Source organism: Anolis carolinensis, unplaced genomic scaffold, assembly GCF_035594765.1.
Source record: "Anolis carolinensis isolate JA03-04 unplaced genomic scaffold, rAnoCar3.1.pri scaffold_21, whole genome shotgun sequence".
NCBI lineage: Eukaryota > Metazoa > Chordata > Lepidosauria > Squamata > Dactyloidae > Anolis > Anolis carolinensis.
Window position 1 is genome coordinate 1,099,390 of NW_026943831.1, and position 23,370 is coordinate 1,122,759.

Genomic DNA, 23,370 nt, shown 5'->3' on the forward strand with positions numbered 1-23,370 from the left:
TGCTTTGGCCTTCTCCTGAGGCTGAGAGAGCGAGGCTTGCCCAAGGTCAGGTGTGAGTTTCCACAGCCGAGTGGGGATGCCGACCTTGGTCTCCAGAGCAGTGGTGTTTCGGACTTCAACTCCCATAAATCCTAACAGCTGGTGTACTGGCTGGGGTTTCTGGGAGTTGTAGGCCAAAATACCTGGGAGGGGACCCACAGTTTGGAGACCACTGCTCCAAAGTACTACACCATACTGGTGCGAAGACTATAGTGCTCATTAAATAGGAGCTTGCATGGTCCTCGGGTGGGCTCAGTCCAGGGAGCTTGGGCAGCTGCCCTGGCTTTGCGAGGCCTGAGCAGGACCGTGGAGGACACAGAGGCTTAGAGGCCTCTCCTCTGTGGGTGGCCATAAGTCCACGTTCACCTGATGGCGGCCCATTGCATGCGATGTGTGCCTGCGAGGCAGGGGTTTGGGCAGGATGCCCTTTGGGGTCTCTCTGAGGTCCAGGGCTCCACCGTGATTTCATTACTCCTTCTTCGCATAAGTCCAGACCAGTGGTTCTCAGCGTGTGCTCTGTGGAGTCCTTGGGGCTCCACGCTCCCTCCTCCTCCCCCCAGCCTTCCCCCCTCTTTCCTGCCCCCCCCCCCCCCCCCGCCTACCTCGATCCCAAATCCTCCCCCCCCCCACCTTCCCCTCCCCCAGGTCCTTTCTCCCTCGCCTTCCTTGCTTCCCTCCCACCGCTCGGGGAGCTTCGATTGCGCTCTTCCTGCAAGTCGGAAGGGAGTTGGACTGGGTGGCCCCTGGGGTCTTCCACTGAAATACAGAGTTCCCTCACTACTTCGCGGTTCACTTTTCGTGGATTCACTCTTTTGCGGTTGTTCATAAACTCTAAAAGACTATTATAAATCATAAAACATGACAATTTGCAGCCTAAGGAAGGGAGGAAGGAGAAGCCAAAGGGGAGAAAAGGAGCCCAAGCGGCAGCGGGAGGAGAAGGAGGCGATTTATCAACACACGATGGGTTGATAAAAACTTAAAATAGTGTATAACTACTAAAATAATGTATAAATATTAAAATAAATATAGCGTCCCTACTTTGCGGATTTTCACTTATTGCGGGTGGTCCTGGAACCTAATCCCAGCGATAAGTGAGGGAACACTGTACTGTTATCTTGGTCAAAAAGTTTGCCCATGCCCGACGTGTGTATGTATATCTTATCTATATATATAAAAGAGTGATGGCATCACGGCAATTCACAAAACAATAAAAGTACAGGCCCCCCAACCTCAAAATTTGACAACACAACCCATCATCCACGCCTCAAGGTTGATACAACAAAAAGAAAAGAAAAAGTCCTAATTACAGGGAGAGGAATAACAGTTTTTATCCAATTGCTGCCAGTTTGAAGGCAAAGCTCCGCCCACTTAGTCTCCTAGCAACCTACTCAGCCCAGGGGACAGGCACAGTTAGGCCTCACTTAGGCCTCTTCCACAGATTATCAGATTTTAACTGGATTATATGGCAGTGTAGACTCAAGGCCCTTCCACACAGCTATATAACCCATTTAGAATCTTATATTATCTGCTTTGCACTGGATTATCTTGACTCCACACTGCCATATAATCCACTTCAGTGTGCATACTAAACATAAAGACAACCATACAACAGACATTCAATACCACCACTACCTCAACAATTTCTCACCAACACCACCAGACAACGCCACAGCAACGCGTGGCCGGGCACAGCTAGTATTTTATATAATTTAAAATATTCAAACATTTCTTGGGGCTTCACAAGACACCTTTGCTTCAACAAGGGACCTGTGGCAGATAAAGTTTGGAGAACCCACGGTCCTTCTTACTTACTTAGGTGATCCCTCGTGGCTCAAGGATGATGCCCTCCAAGTGTCGTGTCTTGGCGGTGGGTGCGTAGGTGACCGTAGAGCCCACACCCGAGGTCTAGGGCAGTGGAGCCCCTGGTCTAGACCCCAGAGGGCAAGGCCATTTTTCACATCAACATCTTTCTTTTCTCATGCAAAATGTCTGGGGACTTTGGTTCTTCTGGAGAAGACGATTAGAATCCGTTGACATTACAAAAACTCCTTGCTCCTGGTGCAGATAAAAGCTGCCCAAACTGGGATTTTTGGTTTCTCCCTTGGGGCCTAGTTCTGATGGAGCCAGGCATTGGGGAGAAGCATTTCTGGATTCCTCTTGGCCCCTTTCTGCCTGGGGCAAAAAAGGGACCGGAATCATAGAATCACAAAATAGTAGAGTTGGAAGAGACCTCGTGGCCCATCCAGTCCAAGCCCATTCTGCCAAGAAGCAGGAAATCGCATTCAAAGCACCCCCGACAGATGGCCATCCAGCCTCTGCTTCAAAGCCTCCAAAGAAGGAGCCTCCACCACGGCCCCGGGGAGAGAGTTTTATATTACATTATTATTCTATTCATATATTATTCTTATGCCCTATTGTTATATTAATATATATATATTATTATCATATTACATTATTACTCTATTCATATATTATTCTTATGCCCTATTATTATATTTATACATTTTCCATTATCATATTATATTATTATACTAGCTGTGCCCGGCCACGCGTTGCTGTGTCTGAGTCTGGTGGTGTTGGTCAGTCTACATTAGGTTTTGTATTGATGCTGTGACCTCCACCTTCTTTATACTCACATTAGTTGTAGTATTTGAAGTCTGTTACCTTCTTCAATTTTTGTGTTGATTGATAATTGCTTGAGATCCCTGTTGTCTTTGGTTTGTTGTTAGTTGTAATGTCTGATTCTGCTGAGTGCGGTTTATATTTTTATTGTGGTACAATAGTCTTTTTTTTGTTTTGCCTGTGTAGGTGTTTATTATTGTTGTTGTTGTAGTGGTCATGAAGGTTGGATAAGTTAAATGCTACTGTATTGTTTTTTGCAGGCCCACTGTAGCACTGACTGGCTTCTCAGCCTTAGTGCCTGGCTGTTTCTTGCCTGTGATGGTGTTGATTCTTGTTGTTGTTGTTGTTGTCATTGTTATTATTGTAATTGTTTTTTTTGGAGGCCAAGTGTGAATGTAGGGATTGGGGAGGTGGATGAGTTGTGTTGTCAAATGTTGTATTTGTTATAGTCACAATGCGTTGTTGTGAGTTTTGTGGGTCTGGATTGTGGTTTTGTGGTGTGGTTGTGTTGTTACAACTGAGAGGCAAGGCTTTTGTGTTGTGTTGCGAAGTTTTGTATTTCTGGGTCGTTTAGTTGTGTGCCAAGTTTCGTATTTCTGGGGCGTTTAGTTGTGTTGTTATAGTCACGATGCATTGTTGTGAGTTTTGTGGGTCCGGATTGTGGTTTTGTGGTGTTGTTGTGTTGTTACAATCGGGAGGAAATGCTTTTGTGTTGTGTTGCCAAGTTTCGTATTTCTGGGGCGTTTAGTTGTGTTGTTATAGTCATCATGCGTTGTTGTGAGTTTTGTGGGTCCGGTGTGGTTTTGTGGTGTGGTTGTGTTGTTACAACCGGGAGGCAAGGCTTTTGCATTGTTTTGCCAAGTTTTGTATTTCTGGGGCGTTTAGTTGTGTTGTTATAGTCATGATGCGTTGTTGTGAGTTTTGTGGGTCCGGATTGTGGTTTTGTGTTGTGGTTGTGTTCTTACAACTGGGAGGCAAGGCTTTTGCGTTGTGTTGTCAAATTTTGTATGTCTGGGGCATTTTGTTGTGTTATAGTCACAATGCGTTGTTGTGAGTTTTGTGGGTCCGGATTGTGGTTTTGTGGTGTAGTTGTGTTGTTACAATCGGGAGAAAAGGCTTTTGTGTTGTGTTGTCAAGTTTTGTATTTCTGGGACGTGTAGTTGTGTGCCAAGTTTCGTATTTCTGGGGTGTTTAGTTGTGTTGTTATAGTCACAATGCATTGTTGTGAGTTTTGTGGGTCCGGATTGTGGTTTTGTGTTGTGGTTGTGTTGTTACAACCGGGAGGGAAGGTTTTTGCGTTGTGTTGTCAAGTTTTATATTTCTGGGGCGTTTAGTTGTGTGCCAAGTTTCGTATTTCTGGGACGTTTAGTTGTGTTGTTATAGTCACGATGCATTGTTGTGAGTTTTATGGGTCCGGATTGTGGTTTTGTGGTGTGGTTGTTGTTACAACCTGGAGGGAAGGCTTTTGCGTTGTGTTGCCAAGTTTCGTATTTCTGGGGCGTTTAGTTGTGTTGTTATAGTCACGATGCGTTGTTGTGAGTTTTGTGGGTCCTGTGTGGTTTTGTGGTGTGGTTGTGTTGTTACAACTGGGAGGCAAGGCTTTTGCATTGTGTTGCCAAGTTTTGTATTTCTGGGGCATTTAGTTGTGTTGTTATCGCATGATGCGTTGTTGTGAGTGTTGTGGGTCTGGATTGTGGTTTTGTGGTGTGGTTGTGTTGTTGTAACCTGGAGGCAAGCCTTTTGCATTGTGTTGCCAAATTTCGTATTTCTGGGATGTTTAGTTTTGTTGTTATAGTCACTGCGCCCGCAACTTTATCCTTTTATATATATAGATTACATTTTTATATTCATATACTATCCTGCTATTATTACATGCTGTATAATATGTTTTATATTACATTATTATTCTATTCATATATTATTCTTATGCCCTATTATTATATTAATATATATTATATTTTATTATTATATTACATTATTATGCTATTCATATATTATTCTTATTCCCTATTATTATATTTATACATTTTCCATTATCATATTATATTCTTATATTACATTTTTATATTTATATACTATTCTGCTATTATTACATGCTACATAATATGTTTTATATTACATTATTATTCTATTAATATATTATTCTATTATTCTGCTAGTATTATATCGTATATTATATTAATACTTATTAATAAAATTACTATAATATAATAATTATATTAATACGTTTTGTATTATCTTATTATTATAAACTACTATTATATTATTACCTTCTGTTATTCCACTTCCATATTATATTCTACTAGCTGTGCCCAGCCACGCGTTGCTGTGGCTTAGTGTGGTGGTGTTGGTCAGTCTACATTAGGTTGTATTTATGCTGTGAGCTCCACCCTTCTTTATACTCACATTAGTAGTAGTATTTGAAGTCTGTTACCTTCTTCAATTTTTGTGTTGATTGATAATTGCTTGAGATCCCTGTTGTCTTTGGTTTGTTGTTAGTTGTAATGTCTGATTCTGCTGAGTGCGGTTTATATTTTTATTGTGCTACAATAGTCTTTTTTTGTTTTGCCTGTGTAGGTGTTTATTATTATTGTTGTTGTAGTGGTCATGAAGGTTGGATAAGTTAGATGCTACTGTATTGTTTTTTGGAGGCCCAGTGTAGCACTGACTGGCCTCTCAGCCTCAGTGCCTGGCTGTTTCTTGCCTGTGATGGTGTTGATTCTTATTGTTGTTGTTGTTGTCATTGTTATTATTGTAATTGTTTTTTTGGAGGCCAAGTGTGAATGTAGGGATTGGGGAGGTGGATGAGTTGTGTTGTCAAATTTTGTATTTGTTATAGTCACAATGCATTGTTGTGAGTTTTGTGGGTCCGGATTGTGGTTTTGTGGTGTGGTTGTGTTGTTACAATCGGGAGGGAATGCTTTTGTGTTGTGTTGCCAAGTTTCGTATTTCTGGGGCGTATAGTTGTGTTGTTATAGTCATGATGCGTTGTTGTGAGTTTTGTGGGTCCAGTGTGGTTTTGTGGTGTGGTTGTGTTGTTACAACTGGGAGGGAATGCTTTTGCATTGTTTTGCCAAGTTTTGTATTTCTGGGGCGTTTAGTTGTGTTGTCATAGTCATGATGCGTTGTTGTGAGTTTTGTGGGTCTGGATTGTGGTTTTGTGTTGTGGTTCTGTTTTTACAACTGGGAGGCAAGACTTTTGCGTTGTGTTGTCAAATTTTGTATTTCTGGGGCGTTTAGTTGTGTGCCAAGTTTCGTATTTCTGGGGCGTTTAGTTGTGTTGTTATAGTCACGATGCATGGTTGTGAGTTTTGTGGGTCCGGATTGTGGTTTTGTGGTGTGGTTGTGTTGTTACAACCAGGAGGCAAGGCTTTTGCGTTGTGTTGTCAAGTTTTATATTTCTGGGGCGTTTAGTTGTGTGCCAAGTTTCGTATTTCTGGGGCGTTTAGTTGTGTTGTTATAGTCACGATGCGTTGTTGTGATTTTTATGGGTCCGGATTGTGCTTTTGTGGTGTGGTTGTGTTGTTACAACCTGGAGGGAAGGCTTTTGCGTTGTGTTGCCAAGTTTCGTATTTCTTGGGTGTTTAGTTGTGTTGTTATAGTCACGACGCGTTGTTGTGAGTTTTGTGGGTCCTGTGTGGTTTTGTGGTGTGGTTGTGTTGTTACAACTGGGAGGCAAGGCTTTTGCATTGTGTTGCCAAGTTTTGTATTTCTGGGGCGTTTAGTTGTGTTGTTATCGCATGATGTGTTGTTGTGAGTTTTGTGGGTCTGGATTGTGGTTTTGTGGTGTGGTTGTGTTGTTGTAACCTGGAGGCAAGCCTTTTGCATTGTGTTGCCAAATTTCGTATTTCTGGGATGTTTAGTTTTGTTGTTATAGTCACTGCGCAAACAACTTTATCATTTTATATATATAGATTAAGCTGTGATTCTTCTCAGGAGGGAGAAAGGGCAGAAGCCACGCCTCCCGCCTTCGGGCGCCATCTTGGGACCGGGCGGAAGTCCAGCGAGAGCGGGAGGTTTCCGCTTCCTAGAGTGGCGGCGCCACTTCCGGGCAGTTCCTCAATGGCGGCGGAGAGCTGAGGAGAGCGGGAAGCGGCAGGTAAGGCGGCTTTGGGCCTTCCCTCAGGCCTTTTGGACTACAACTCCCAGCATTCCCGGCCTCAGGCCCTTTCCTTTTCCCCCTCAGCCCCACTGGCCTCGTTCCTAAGAGACCTCACCGCCTCTGCGGAGGCCTGCCATAGAGGTGGGCGAAACGTCAGGAGAGAATGCTTCCACTCCCAGCATCCCCGGCCTCGGGCCCCTTTCTTTCTCGCTTAAGCGGCTGAGGGGGAAAAGGAAGGGGCCTGAGGCCGGGAATGCTGGGAGTTGTAGTCCAAAAGGCCTGAGGGAAGGCCTAATTTTGCCCAGCAGCATTCTCTTCTGACGTTTCGCCTACACCTGTGGCAGGCCTCCTCGGAGGTGGTGGTGAGGTTTATATATAAAGTAGAGTCTCACTTATCCAACATAAACGGGCCGGCAGAACGTTGGATAAGGGAAAACGTTGGATAATAAGGAGGGGCCAAGGAAAAGCCTATTAAATGACGTTATGATTTTATAATAATAATAATAATAATAATAATAATAATAATAATAATTTTATTTTTATACCCCGCCACCATCTCCCCAGAGGGACTCGGGATATAAAACAAGCATACAGTGGTATCAAATACAAAAAACACACAAATAAAATTAAAAGGCATAAAATAAAATCACAGTCATTATAAAACACAGCAATAAAAGCATACAATGGACTGGGCAAAGTGCACTGAGTGACACTTGTAAACATGAAGGAAGTTAAGGTGCTATGAGATCATGGGGAGAACAATATCTTTATATTGTTTTAATTGTTTTATTGGATTTTCATTGCTTTTTTAATTATGTGTAGTCATCGAATTGTTGCCAATTTTGTACGCCGCCCTGAGTCCCTTCGGGTGAGATGGGCGGGATATAAATGTTGGAAATAAATAAATAAATAGACCTTAAACTGGGGTGAATTTTACAAATTAAGCACCAAAAAAAATCATGTTTTACAACAAATCGACAGAGAAAGCATTTCAATACACAGTCATGTTGTGTAGTAATTACCGTATTTACGAATTTAGCACCAAAACATGGCAACATTGACTACAAAAACATTGACTATTAAAAGGCAGACTGTGTTGGATAATACAGAACATTGGATAAGTGAAACTTGGATAAGTGAAACTCTACTGTATTTACGAATTTAGCACCAAAACATTGCAAAGTATTGAAAACATTGACTACAAAAACACTGACAACTAAAAGGCTGACTGCGTTGGATAATACAGAACCTTGGATAAGTGAAGCTTGGATAAGTGAGACTCTAGAGCAGGGGTCCCCAAACTAAGGCCCGGGGGCCGGATGCGGCCCTCCGAGGTCATTTACCTGGCCCCCGCCCTCAGTTTTATAATATAATATATTTTATATACATATAATATTGATAATAATATTATAATGTAATTCAATATAACACTAATAATAATACCATATAATAATATTAATTATATATTCTTTATTACATATAATATTACTAATAATATTATAGTATAGTGGTATAGTTCAATAAAGTAATATATAATGCTAATATTGTGCTATGCTAACAATATAATATATTGTATGTACATATAATTTGAAAGCCACTCTGAGTCCCCTTTGGGGTGAGACGGGTGTGATACAAATGTAGTAAATAAATGCAGTAAATAAATAAATAAATAATAAATACATTTTAGACTTCAGCTCGCCCAAAGTCTGAAATGACTTGAAGGCACACAACAAGAACAACAACAACAACAACAACAATCCTAATTAACTTGACTATCTCATTGGCCAGAAGCAGGAGCACACTTCCCATTGAAATCCTGATAAATGTATGTTGGTTAAAGTTATTTTTATTTTTAAATATTGTATTTTTCTTTCATCGTTGTTCTTGTTGTTGTTGTTGTTTTTGCACTACAAATAAGACATGTGCAGTGTGCATCAGAATTTGTTTGTATTTTTTTTTCAAATGATAATCCGGCCCCTCAACAGTCTGAAGGATTGTGGACCGGCCCTCGGCTTAAAAAGTTTGGGGACCCCTGCTCTAGAGTATCTATTCCTGTAGAATGATGTCCAGGGTGGGAGAAAGAAAGAATTCTTGTCTGTTGGAGGCAGGTGTGGATGTTGCAATTAATCACCTGGTTACCATTGAATGGCCTTGCAATTTCAAAGCCTGGCTGCTTTCTCCCTGGGGGAATCCTTTGTTGGGAGGTGTCGGCTGGCCCCGATAGTGTCATGCCTGGAATTCCCCTGGTTTTGAGTGTTGTACTTTATTTACTGTCCTGAGTTTTTTAATACCGGGAGCCAGGTGTGGTTCATGTTCATGGCTTCCTACTTTCTGTTGAAATGGTCCACATGATTCTTGTAGCCTGACGTGGTGGTTGTGAGAGTGTTCCCTGATTCACGCCTAACCCCAACCTTTGATCATGTTCAGCTTGTTGCCCACAAAGGCTCCAAGATCTTTGTCACGTGTGAAGTCTTCATTTCATTTTTTCTGCTCGAGGGTATCTTACACTCTTACATTTGGCCTTGTTGAAATTCGTTTTGTTATTTTTGGCCACTCAGCGCTCTATCCTGTTGAGGTCACTTTGCACCCTGACCCTGTGCTCTGGAGTATTCGCTCTCCCTCCCAATTTGCACACTTGATAAGAAGCAGGCCCTCTAAACCTTCATCCAAGGCACTGATTGAAGACGTGGAGCAGAACTGGGCCCAGGACCGAACCCTGCTGATGGCACTCCACTAGTCGCTTCTTCCCAGGATGAAGAAGAGGAACCATTGGGGAGAAGCCCCTTTGATGTGTTGTCGAAGGCTTTCATGGCCAGCATCACAGGATTGTTGTATGTTTTCCGGGCTGTATGGCCATGTTCCAGAAGTATTCTCTCCTGACGTTTCGCCCACATCTATGGCAGGCATCCTCAGAGGTTGAGAGGTACCTCCCAACCTCTGAGGATGCCTGCCATAGATGTGGGCAAAACGTCAGGAGAGAATACTTCTGAACATGGTCATACAGCCCAGAAAACATACAACAACCCTAAGACTCTTTGACTTTGGTTCGTTAACTCAAGGTCCACTTAAGAGTAGTCTTGCCTAGCTCACGTTGTACTAGTTTGCTTGCAAGAAGGTCATGGAATCAAGACATGCTCCACTCACAGCATTCCCTGCTTGTAACTCTGTCGAAAAAATATTTACGGTGGGTCTGGCATGACTTGTTTTTGAGAACTGCATGCTGACGTTTAGTGATCACAGCATTCCTTTCCAGGTAAATATGGTTTTGGTTTATCTTGTCTTCGTTTAAGAAGCCTCACCCTTGATACCAGGAGGTCCTCGGACCATGAGGCCACCGCTTCTGCTTTGTGTATAGTTATCCCTGCTTAGTGTGGACCGACCCCCTGTAGTAACGGAGACTGCTTAAGGATTACTTATAATAATAATAATAATAATAATAATAATAATAATAATAATAATAATAATAATACATCACACAGTCCTAGACACTTGGGAAGTGTTCGACTTGTGATTTTGTGATATGAAATCCAGCATATATATCTTGTTTGCTGTGTCATAATAAAATAATAATTATAAGTTTATTTGTATCCCGCCACCATCTCCCCCGGAGGGGACTCGAGGCGGCTCACAGAAATATCAAATACAAAACAATAACAATATACAATACGTCAATAAACAATAACATGCACCAATTGTAATATTTGCACATTAACCAAAAAGAATAAAAACGCACTTATTAAAAACATAGAATTTAAAAACAATGAGGTTGTTATAGTAGATTAGCAAAGTGCACATCATAGGTTGTAAACTCAAAACATAGATAAAGTGCTACTTATGATTATTTTTGCGAATATTTCTGTCAACACTTTTATGAATGTTTCTGCAAATATTTTAATGAATGTTTGTGAATATTTCTATGAATATTTCTATGAATACATTTAGGAATCTTTTCTATATGTATATATATATATATATAGATATATATAGATATATAAAGATACACACACACACACATACACACACACACCATATATACTCAAGTATAAGTTGACCCGAATATAACCAGAGGCACCTAACTTTACCACAAAAACCTGGGAAAACTTATTCACTCGAGTGATGCTACGTAGTAATTACTGTATTTACGAATTTAGCACCAAAACATCACAATGTATTGAAAACATTGACTACAAAAACATTGACTACTAAAAGGCCGACTGCGTTGGATAATCCAGAACATTAGATTGCTGAGATTTATATTGTTTGTTGCCTGGGCTTGGCCCCATGTAAGCCGCCCCGAGTCCCCTTGGGGAGATGGGGCGGGGTATAAAAATAAAGATTATTATTATTATTATTATTATTATTGGATACGCAAATGTTGGATAAGTGAGACTCTACTGAAATATGGACATTGAGATAGAAATTTATTAAGTAATCGGCCATCTTGAATATTGGTCGAATGAAGCATAATTATAGAGGATGGCCATCTTGGATATTGAGATAGGGATTCATTAAGTAGTCGGCCATCTTGAATATTGGTTGAATGAAGGATACCTTGAGAGGGCAGTCAAGGTAGAATGAAGAGTACACGTCGATACTGTGATAGGAAGAGAATAAGTCGGCCAACTTGGATATTGTTCGAATGAAGGATACCTTAGTAAGTTGGCCATCTTGGATATCGGGAAAATGAAGGATATATGGAAAGGGCGGCCATCTTGGATATTGGTAGAGGGATACATTAATAAGCCAGCCATCTTAAATATTGTAAGAATGAAGGGTTCACTTGTCGGTCTGTTTTTGATGGATTTGTTTCAGCTTGTTCTGCCTAATGATGTGGACAAGAGTTTTGGACCCGTGCTCGATGGGCTTACACTCGCCCCTGAGGTCACAGGTCCGCAGTCTAGGGGTCTTCCTGGACTCAGTGTTGAAAAGCCTGACTTGGTCGATCTTGGATATTGGGAGAAGGGATATATTCAGAGGGTGGCCATCTTACATATCGAGAGGAACGGATACATTAATAAGTCGGCCAGCGTGGATATTAGTAGAAAGAAGAATTCATTGAGAGGTAAGCCCTCTTGGATATTGGGATTCATTGAGTAGTTGGCCATCTTAGATATTGGGAGAATGAAGGGTAAATGGAGAGGGCAGCCATCTCAGATATTGGGAGAATGAGACATTAATAAGTTGCCCATCTTGGATATTGGGAAAGGGCAACCATCTTGGATATTGGGAGAAGAAATATGGAGAAGGCGTCTATCTTGAATATTGAGAGAGGAAGGGATAGATTAATAAGTCTGGTTTTCCTCTCATTCGTCCAGCAGGTACCTCTGAATGAACCTTGTGAAGAAGACCCTGTGAGAGCTTTGCCCTAGGATGTCTTAGGACTGAAATGAAGGGTCACTGCATTGGCACGAACAAGGGATAAGTAGGAGAAAGGCGTATTTCCAGTGACATCCTTGGAGGAAAGAGAGGATTCTGCTGTTAAAAGAGGAGTTTGGGTACGAGACCAGAGGGCTACGGCAATACAAAGATCGAGAAGAGGAAATCTTGTGCTGTTCCGGAGTTCATATCTGTGACCTTTTGGCATAATATTTGAAACATAAATAAAAAAGAATGGAAAATCTTCATCCTTGTTCCACATCACATACAGAGGAGAAGCTACATATGTATATGGATTTTGGGGAATGTTTCCTGTGGGAAAGTTCTCTTACTAAATATCAACAAACTCACATAGGAGAGAAGCCATATACATGCGTGGAATGTGGAAAGAGCTTCACTCACAGTGGAGATCTATATCGCCATCAAAGGATCCACACAGGGGAGAAGCCGTATCAATGCATCGAATGTGGAAAGAGCTTCAGTCATAGTGGAGCTCTGTGTTACCATCAAAGGACACACACGGGGGAGAAGCCGTATCAATGCATGGAATGTGGAAAGAACTTCAGTCGGAATGACCACCTGCGTTCCCATCAAAGGATCCACACAGGGGAGAAGCCCTATCAATGCATCGAATGTGGAAAGAGCTTCAGTCACAGTGGAGCTCTGTGTTTACATCAAAGGACACACACGGGGGAGAAGCCATATCAATGTATGGAATGTGGAAAGAGCTTCAGTCAGAGTGGACAGTTGCGTTCCCATGAAAGCACCCACACAGGGGAGAAGCCGTATCAATGTATGGAATGTGGAAAGAGCTTCAATCGGAGTGGACACCTGCACCTCCATCAAAGGACCCACACAGGGGAGAAGCCACATAAATGCATGGAATGTGGAAAGAGCTTCAGTCACAGTGCAGCTCTGTGTTCCCATCATAGGACCCACACAGGGGAGAAGCCATATCAATGCATGGAATGTGGAAAGGGCTTCATTAGGAGTGGAGATCTTCATTCCCATGAAAGGACCCACACAGGGGAGAAGCCATATCAGTGCATGGAATGTGGAAAGAGCTTCAGTCGTAGTGACATTCTGCGTTCCCATCAAAGGATGCACACAGGGGAGAAGCCGTATCAGTGCACGGAATGTGGAAAGAGCTTCAGTCAGAGGGGAAATCTGCGTTCCCATCAAAGGACCCACGGAGCAGAGCAGCCATATAAATGCATGTTTTGTGGAAAGGAATTCAGTCAAAGTGGACTGCTGCATTCCCATCAAATGACCCACACAGGGGAGAAGCCATATCAGTGCATGGAATGTGGAAAGGGCTTCATTAGGAGTGGAGATCTTCATTCCCATGAAAGGACCCACACAGGGGAGAAGCCATATCAGTGTATGGAATGTGGAAAGAGCTTCAGTCGTAGTGACATTCTGCGTTCCCATGAAAGGACCCACACAGGGGAGAAGCCGTATCAGTGCATGGAATGTGGAAAGAGCTTCAGTCAGAGGGGAAATCTGCGTTCCCATCAAAGGACCCACACACGGTTAGAGGAAGAGACCTGCCTTTAAATTTCCTATTCTATTTAAAAAATCCCTCCATAGGCAGGCAAAGAATGGGAGAATGGAATCACAGAGGAAGGCCACCACTTTGTTCTCTTTCTGTCGTGGACAACAGTCTTGTGTGGATTGACTTGATTACTGGTGTGGGCAGGTCTCCCACAGAGGACGACTCTTCTCGCTATTGCAGCCTTTTTTGAAGGGGTCAATCTGACCTCTTCCTCCTCAAGGAAAGTATCCCAGACTTCTCGCATGATTTGTAAAGGCTTGCTGAAATAAGAGCAGACGATATCTTATGGAAAAGACCAGCTCTTTGGGAGCAGATAACGGCATTCCTTCGTACTGTTGTCCTGGATCTTGGCTCTGATCCCTCGGTTTCAAATTCTGGACTCTGGTCCTGTTCCTGTCACCCTGCTCTGGACTCTGTTTGTTGGAAATAGGCAACCTTCTCAAGCCTCCTCTGTTTAATGATTTGTCTGTATATAATGTGTTTGTTTTATTACTGAAGTGTATGTGTGTCCTTGGGTGTGCAGTCTTTCCTAACACTATGTTTTTGAGGATGTGGGAGATGCTGCAGACCATGTGACCAGATCAGGGACTGATTAGAACACAGTTAAGGGATGTCAGTTGAGAGATGACCATTGAAGATGACAGTTGGAAGTAGACGGTTATGAAAGAGAGTTGTACAGAGATGTATAGTGTTGATGAGACTTAGAAAGACTGAAAGTTAAAGACGCAAACCAAAATAAGCAGCTTTTTGCAGTTTGTGGATCCAACTTTGGTGGTGTCCTTCCTCGCCCGCCCGCCTCTCCACCGGAAGGGGCTCCTGCTTTTCGACAGATTACACAGAGAAGCCATTGAAATTCTCAAACATGTGGACAACTTCAACAGAAAGGAGGAAACCATGAAAATGAACAAAATCTGGCTACCAGTATTAAAAAAAGTTGGAAGTAGACGATTATGAAAGAGTTGTACAGAGATGTATAGTGTTGATGAGACTTAGAAAGACTGAAAGTTAAAGACGCAAACCAAAATGTCTTAAAGTTTAAACTAACAAGAAATGTGCCTGCATTTGTTAATGCATGAAGTTGGGAGTAAAACAAGTAGGTATTTTAAAAACGACCACTTAAAGTTTTCTGCCTTGAGAGGATGAAATAGAAACAAGGTATTTATATTAGAGTACAGTAGAGTCTCACTTATCCAACATAAACGGACTGGCAGAACGTTGGATAAGCGAAAATCTTGGATAATAAGGAAGGATTAAGAAAAAGCCAATTAAACATAAAATTGCGTTATGATTTTACAAATTAAGCACCAAACATCATGTTTTACAAGAAATTGATAGAAAAGGCAGTCTGCAGTCCTGAGGAAAGCATTTACAGCCCTGCGCTTCCAAACAATGCCTTCCAACTGGCTGGAGGGAAGATACAGAGGGATCCCCCATGTCCAACGACTTTGCATTTGTGGCACAGGGGAAAAAGAAGATCTAACACACTATCTGCTACACTGCCCCTTGTATAATGATCCTAGGAAAAATCTCCTGGGAACATTCTTGGAAGAAAGGGCAGCATGGCAACATTCTGCTGTGATCTGTGACTTGCTAGCAGATCATTCCAAAAATATAACACTAAAGGTTGCCGCATTTGCAACTGCAACCCAAAAGATCAGAGCTAAGGTAGCAAAATCCATACTTGACGTCAGAAATGGAAATGGCGATGGTTTGGGATGATACAAATCAGACACTGTCATTGTTATGTTGCTGCTATCATAATTTTAAAGAGCTAGTTTTAATTTTTGAATAAGTTTTAATGTTTTTATTGGAAAGTGTTTATAAAGGTTGTATATTACTGATGTCATGGCCTATGGCTAGTACAATAAACCATTCATTCATTCAAGATAGAAAAGGCAGTTCAATACACAGTAATGTTATGTAGTAATTACTGTATTTACAAATTTAGCACCAAAACATGGCAACATTGACTACAAAAACAATGACTACTAAAAGGCAGACTGCCTTGGATAATACAGAAGCTAGGATAAGTGAAGCTTGGATAAGTGAGACTACTGTATTGAAATTTTCTGTCATGAGAGCATGGAATAGAAACAGGGTATTTATGAGAGAGTAGATGTTTTTTGAACACTAAACAACAATTCTGAAGATGTCGTACAGACAAAAACATCTCCCTGTGACCATGTCCCGTGTCCAATTGGGAGAATACCCTCGATGTGATTTCACTGCATTCCTGTCAGACACACAGGACACAGACAGATGCACCCAAACAGAACTTAACATGTGCAGACAACTCCGCATTGCATTGCAACATACATACATACACTAAGAAAAGACACTTGCAAGACTGGGGCCAGGACTATGTGCCACAAAAATGTCATGTGCACATTTGATAAATAGGATTTTATTATGTGTGGGTATGAAGGAACTGAATGGAAGGTGAATGAATGACTAATTTTGGCAACACCATTCTAATATTAAGGTCTACAGTGACTAACTACCTGCTTGCTGAATTGTAATTCAAACATGTTAATGGGACCTGGCATACCCTGTTTCCCCTAAAATAAGACATCCCCGGAAAATAAGACCTAGTAGAGGTTTTGCTGAATTGCTAAATATAAGGCCTCCGCCGAAACTAAGACCTACAAAGTTTGTTTGGAAGCATGCCCGCCGAATGGATCGGTAAATGTACGTACCATAAAGTGCTGTACATGGAAATATTGGTAGTAACAAGAAATTCTTGATAGGAGTCACAGTTTGTCCGGTTATACTGGTTTGTGATGACAACTACTGTACAGTATATAATAAATGTTCATTTTTTTGTTCAACAATAAATGTGAATTCTTCTTCATGGAAAAATAAGACATCCCCTGAAAATAAGACCTAGTGCATCTTTGGGAGCAAAAATTAAAACAGTAGAGTCTCACTTATCCAACATAAATGGGCCGGCCGAGCGTTGGATAAGCAAATATGTTGGATAATAAGGAGAGATTAAGGGGAAGCCTATTAAACACCAAATTAGGTTATGATTTTACAAATGAAGCACCAAAACATCATGTTAGACAACAAATTTGACAGAAAAAGTAGTTCTATACGCAGTAATGCTATGTAGTAATTACTGTATTTACGAATTTAGCACCAAAATATCATGATGTATTGAAAATGTTGACTACAAAAATGCGTTGGATAATCCAGAACATTGGATCAGCGAATGTTGGATAAGTGAGACTCTACTGTATAAGACACTTGTCTTATTTTCGGGGAAACACGGTAACTACCTGCTTGCTGAATTGTAATTCAAACATGTTAATGGGACCTGGCATAGTTGACGTGCCTGATAAACTGTGTTAAGAACTGTGACAATGATAAGAGAAATGTTTACATCAAGTTAAGGAAATGTTTACAACTGGCTCCGGGGCTGTGGCGCAGACGGGAGAGCAAGCCATTGCAATTAACTGCAAAGAATCACTGACCAGGAGGTCATAAGTTCGAGGCCCGCTCGGAGCTATGTTGTTGTCTTTGTCCTGTGTTAAAAAGGCATTGAATGTTTGCCTAATATATGTAATGTGATCCGCCCTGAGTCCCCTTCGGGGTGAGAAAGAAGGGCGGAATATAAATGATGTAAATAAAATAAATAAATAAATAAATAAGGACGACGTCAACACAGACCTGCTTGTGTTTGCTAACACCAATCAAGAGGAGTCAGCATCTAGTCCAGGAAACTGAGATGGAGCCAGGATATTTCAGGATGGAAGACATCTATCATTCATTTACAACGTTGGAACAACATCAGCAAAATATTGCTATATAAGTAAACTTATGGCAATCCAGAAAGTGTGACAGACACTTTGTATGCATGGGAAAGTGTCAGATCTGCAATGGGACGCAGGGTCTGGTCACTTTGGGGCCTCCTTTTCTCAAGGGAAGAGGAAGGAGGGCATTTTGGAGTCGGGATATTGTTGCAGGGAGTCCGTTGTGCTCTATGGAAACAGGGGTCTGATCCTTGGCATTGTTCTTAGGGGGAAAAGGATGCATTTTGGGGTTTTGGCATTTTGGAACGATGCGTTGGCAGTGGGAGCTGGGTCTGGCCTAAGCAGTTTCTTCTCCAAGGAGGGAGACAGGATATGGAAATATTTGTCTGCATGAAGGTGAATGTGTGTGTGTGAAGAAGGCTGAGTGAAAATATAACCCACCTCCGCTTTGTTTCATAGCCAAAGTACCCTATATACTCGAGTATAAGCCGACCTAAATATAAGCCGAGGCACCTAATTTTACCACAAAAAAACTGGGAAAACATTGACTCCAGTATAAGCCGAGGGCGGTAAATTTCAGAAATAAAAATAGATACCAATAACATTACATTAATTGAGGCATCAGTAGGTTAAATGTTTTTGAATATTTACCTAAAGCTCAAATTTAAGATAAGACTGTCCAGCTCTGATCAAATCATTATTCTCATCTTCAAGGTAAGTGTGCTTATGTATCCTTTTAATAATAATAGAGTAAAATAATACATGTAATAATAATAATAATAATAATAAATAGAGTAAAATATTACATGCAATAATAATAAGATTAGAGTGAAATAATGAGTGTATTAATAATAATAATAATAATAATAATAGAGTAAAATAATACATGTAATAATAAATAGAGTAAAATAATACATGCAATAATAAGATTAGAGTGAAATAATGTATTATTAATAATAATAGAGTAAAATAAATGTAATACTGTAGTAGCAACAATAATAGAGAAAAATAATAAATGTAATAATACCAGTAATAGAGAAAAATAATAAGTGTACCATATATTCTCGAGTATAAGCTGACCCGCACCCGAGTATAAGCTGAGGGGGGCTTTTTCAGTCTTAAAAAAAGGGCTGAAAAACTAGGCTTATACTTGAGTATATACAGTAAGTAGATTTTTGTGAATCCAGTGTAGTTGCATAGAATCTGTATGTCTAATGTCATTATGTAAAAGTTCTGTTATACCTCACACTGAAATTGCAATAAAAAGAACCTATGCATTAAAGTTATTGGATAGATATTCATAATATTTTTGGTGTCAGAAGTGGGATATTCTGTTCAGTCTGACCAGGATGTTTTAACCTTTGTTTTTAAAGTATTCATGACAACAGTACTGAATTTGTGGAAGTTGGGCAGGAAATACACTGCCCGGTCTAGAATGGCACACGTACAATTGGAACTTTGATTCTTGCAGGATTGAAATCCTTTGACAAACAACAGCCACCTGGGACATGGGGTGAACAATTTGGCTGGGCCAGAGTTAACACACACCAATATGACCCTGACAACACATATTGGGCAGAATCAGAAAGATTTGGTGCAATCCTGTTTCTATGGGTTGGACATCAGGCCTATTTAGCGCATTTCAGTGCAACTAGAAAAGAAATTGGCCAACTACGCGATAAAAGCTTTGCAAGGTTCTTGAGCCAATGCCCAGATGCAGCACAGATTGGCCTCAGGCTCAACGAAGGAGGTCTGTGCGTTTGGTTGAACATGATCTGTTGTTGCCATTACATCAGTGAATCAGGACAAGTCGAGGAAGATGTTTCCAAAGATACACCAGATAGTAAACACAATCAGGTCCACATTCACTGCGAACTCAGATTGGTAGAGTTCTCTCAACCTAACCTACAATGGGTGAGGTGCCAACCAGGGGGCAGCTGTTTTTGTTGCTACTGCCGCTGTTGCTCCGCCAGTCTGGGAAGGAGCTGATTGACAGGCGCTGGCGTTGCCTCGCTGCCGCCTCCCGTGGGCCTGTTGCCACTTTGGAGATTGGTCGTTTAGCGCCACCATCTTGCACTATCATCTGGCGTTTTCCAGCTTGTAAAGACATTGTGAAGTCTGTGTTTATTTATTTATTATTTATTTACAGTATTTATATTCCGCCCTTCTTTCTCACCCCGAAGGGGACTCAGGGCGGATTACAATGAACACATATATGGCAAACATTCAATGCCAACAGACAAACAACATACAGTATAGACAGACACAGAGGCATTTAACATTTTTCCAGCTTCACAATTCCGGCCACAGGGGGAGCTGTTGCTTCACCGTCCACTAGTGGCTGTACTTCTTAATTCTTTCCTCATGTTTTGCTGGCAGTTTTATGGTGTTGTGAATTAGTTAAATTAGCCTCCCGCATAAAGCGTACCTAAATTTCCCTACTTGACAGATGAAACTGTCTTTCGGGGCTGCATAGGTCAACAGCAAGCTGGGCTATTTAATGGTCGGGGGCTTAACCCGACCCGGGCTTTGAACTCATGACCTCTCAGTCAGTAGTGATTTATTGCAGCTGGTCACTAGCCAGCTGCGCCACAGCCCGTACTGGAAAGTTACGTGTAAGAAGCCGATTGGCTGAACCTGCAAAGAGCTGGGAATTTGATTGGATACTTTTTCTGCCATGCTTCTGGAGAACCGGCTTGAACAGGTTTATCTCACAGAGAGAGAGTAAGCTGACTGAGGTAAAGCCTGGAGACAGGGTGGCTGCCTACTCTCTGAGGCCTTGATATTTCTGAGGCACTGAAGCAGATTTATGGACTTTAAAAGGACTGTTTATGACTGCTGATCTCTGTTAGCAATCAGAGGGACTATTGTAAATACCATTGCTCTGTTTACCCTCTCAAAGTTAGTAAAGTTCCTGTGTTATTTGTCTAATTCTGAGTGGAGCGTCATTACTCTGCAAAGGGACTTTGTGTTCACAGGCACACGTGAGAGCTTCCATTTAACGTCTACAATCCCGAACACTGCGGGCGGGCATGCCCCATCCAGCGCCTGATCCGGAGAGTCGGTGCAACAGCCTGGGTCATATAATCCTGTAGCCATCGCCCATGGTCTGGCCGGGGGGCTTAAGACATCTGGATCTACCTGTGTGGCCTTGCAGTGGGAAAGAACAACCACTCAGAGGCCTGGAAATATGGGGAGGGGAGTGGGAATAGGTGGGCCATGGGCAGTATAGAAGAGACTCAGAATTTAAATACCTGTAAAGGTCAAGGTTTCCCCTAACGTTAAGTCCAGTCGTGTCTGACTGGGCGTTGGTGCTCATCTCCATTTCTAAGCCGAAGAGCCGGCGTTGTCCGTAGACACCTCCAAGGTCATGTGGCCACTGGCATGAGTGCATGGAGCGCCATTACCTTCCCGCCGGAGCAGTACCTATTTATCTACTTACACTCTGGGCGTTGGTGCTCATCTCCATTTCTAAGCCAAAGAGCCGGCGTTGTCCGTAGACACCTCCAAGGTCATGTGGCCACTGGCATGACTGCATGGAGCGCCATTACCTTCCCGCCGGAGCGGTACCTATTTATCTACTTACACTCTGGGCGTTGGTGCTCATCTCCATTTCTAAGCCAAAGAGCCGGCGTTGTCCGTAGACACCTCCTAGGTCATGTGGCCACTTACATGACTGCATGGAGCGCTGTTACCTTCCTGCCGGAGCGGTACCTATTGATCTACTCACATTGGCATGTTTTTGAACTGCTAGGTTGGCAGGAGCTGGGGCTAACAGCAGGCGCTCAAGCCGCTCCCAGGATTTGAACCTGGGACCTTTCGGTCTGCAAGTCCAGCAGCTCAGCGTTTTAATGCACTTTGCCACCGGGGCTCCTGTAGGAAGATATAAATACTTGAGAGGGGAAGAGAAGGAAGGACGTAGAGGAAGTATGTTGGTGTCGCACCTCAGGATAGCTTCACCTTGCTGTAAACACCAAACTATACAGGCGGTAGTCCATAGTTTATTAAAAAATAGAAGATAAAAAGTTCTTAAAAGTAAGGTTCCAAAAGATTGTTACAGTACAAAGCCTTGGAGCATAATTCAAAGATGCCCCAGCAATAAACAGTCCCATTAGAAGACCGAAAGCTGCAAGACAATCCAGGAGAGAACTTGTTACTTGTTTAGACGAAAAGTTGCTCTGACAAAGGTTTGTCTCCAAACACAGTGCTTAATGCCCTTTGCAAAACACGAAGGCATTTCTTGGCCCTCTGACCTCTTTCTTATTAGCTATTCTCACACTCCTTCGAACTTTGAATTCCAAACGATCAGCTCGATCTAAGATTTCTGTTTCACCAAGGTCAGGCTGCTCGTTCGTGTCCTGTCCTCCTTTTCTAAATCAATTTGCACCTGGCTCGTTTCAGAATCAACAACAAAGGGAAGTTAATGGGGAGGAAAGGGAAGGAGCAGGACGAGTGGGGAGGGAGAAGAAGAGGAGGAGGAGGGAGGTGGGGAGAAGGTGAAAGAAAGGGATCCTGTGGGCAGAGAGGGAGAAATTTGGAGGAACGTTTCCTTGGAAGTCTTCATAAGGTGGACAGATAGTAGTCAAGGACCAAGGATGTTTGTTTGTTTGTTTGTTTGTTTACAGCATTTCTGTTTGGCCCTTCCTTCTCACCCCGGAGGGGACTCAGTGGAGCGTGACATACGGACGGCAAGCATTCAATGCCGGAATATAAAATAAACTATAAACACATAAACACTAAAATCATTTATCTCCACTTTGGAATCAATTGTATAAAACCATCTCGGGTCAGCCACTCGGAATCCGGTCAGCAGGGTGAAGTGTCCTATTCCTGCCTCATTGCCCTGTCCCAAAGGCTTGGCCCCACAGCCACGTTTTTGCCATCTTTCTGTGAGTCTCTTGGGGAGCCACAGAAATGCTGAACTATCTAATGTATGCGAACTGCTGGGACCATCGGCAGGACTCACTTTCCAGCATTTAGAGACACTGAACAAAAAGTTGGATCGCCTGTTTGCAGGTGTGTTCCTGAATTGCAAAGGACCCAGCGGACAAACGATGCACCTGGGACACAGGTGGGGAAGAAGCCTCACGTCTTAAGGAGGAGGACTGGTCAAGGGGGGGGGGCAGGGGGGGGACCGAGGTGGGCTGAACGTGGAATATAACGGTTTCTGTGAGGGGAAGGGGAGAGATCGCAGGAGATACAGAGTATTCAAGGGTCATGTGAAAGGACTTGGGGCAGCTCACAATAATAATAAACCATGGATCGTATCCTCAGCTGCTGTAAGAAAATCGCACAGACAGACTACAAACAGAGGCACAACTATGTGGCCCAAATGATTCATTGGAACTTATGCCTCAAGTACCACCTCCCAGCAGCAAAGAACTGGTGGGATCACAAACCTGCAAAAGTATTGGAAAATGAGCACGCAAAGATACTGTGGGACTTCCGAATCCAGACTGACAAAGTTCTGGAACACAATACACCAGACATCACAGTTGTGGAAAAGAAAAAGGTTTGGATCATTGATGTTGCCATCCCAGGTGACAGTCGCATAGATGAAAAACAACAGGAAAAACTCAGCCGCTATCAGGACCTCAAGATTGAACTTCAAAGACTCTGGCATAAACCAGTACAGGTGGTCCCGGTGGTGATCGGCACATCAAAAGATCTCAGCCGGCATTTGGAAACAATAGACATGGACAACATCACAATCTGCCAGCTGCAAAAGGCCACCCGACTGGGATCTGCGCACATCATCCGAAAATACATCACACAGTCCTACACTTGGGAAGTGTCCGACTTGTGGTTTTGTGAAACGAAATCCAGCATGTCTATCTTGTTTGCTGTGTCATACAACGTCGATGTGTCAATAATAATAATAATAATAATAATGATAATAATAATAATAATAATAACAGTCCTAG

The 23,370-nt window shown here is 42.3% G+C and overlaps 3 protein-coding genes across 7 annotated transcripts in view; all 3 read left to right on the forward strand.

Moving 5' to 3' along the window:
- The first annotated feature begins 6,638 nt into the window (after positions 1-6,638).
- Positions 6,639-14,433, forward strand: LOC100567169 (zinc finger protein 135). Of its 2 annotated transcripts, none has more exons than XM_062966475.1 (2): positions 6,639-6,760; positions 12,079-14,433. In XM_062966475.1, the coding sequence occupies exon 2, from the start codon at positions 12,374-12,376 to the stop codon at positions 13,694-13,696; it is 1,323 nt and encodes a 440-aa protein (XP_062822545.1). In that variant the 5' UTR covers positions 6,639-6,760; positions 12,079-12,373; the 3' UTR covers positions 13,697-14,433. The 2 variants fall into 2 exon arrangements, with proteins under 2 accessions (XP_062822545.1, XP_062822546.1); XM_062966476.1 differs by having other exon boundaries at positions 6,654-6,760; positions 12,082-14,433.
- Positions 6,673-23,370, forward strand: part of LOC100559028 (zinc finger protein 239-like) — a 169,422-nt gene continuing 152,724 nt past the window's right edge. Inside the window, exon 1 of the mRNA XM_062966458.1 lies at positions 6,673-6,760. The gene's annotated coding sequence lies outside the window, so the exon portion shown is untranslated. The remainder of the gene's footprint in view (positions 6,761-23,370) is intronic.
- Positions 6,688-23,370, forward strand: part of LOC100566973 (zinc finger protein 850-like) — an 84,659-nt gene continuing 67,976 nt past the window's right edge. For 2 of the 4 annotated variants that reach the window (XM_062966464.1, XM_062966460.1), the window contains exon 1: positions 6,699-6,760. The gene's annotated coding sequence lies outside the window, so the exon portion shown is untranslated. Of the gene's footprint in view, positions 6,761-23,370 lie in introns of all 4 variants that reach the window. The other 2 variants (XM_062966463.1, XM_062966461.1) reach the window with 2 other exon arrangements.

Coding starts and splice junctions, on each gene's coding strand:
- LOC100567169 (XM_062966475.1), top strand. CDS start 12,374: ATGGAAAATCTTCATCCTTGTTCCACATCACATACAGAGGAGAAGCTA.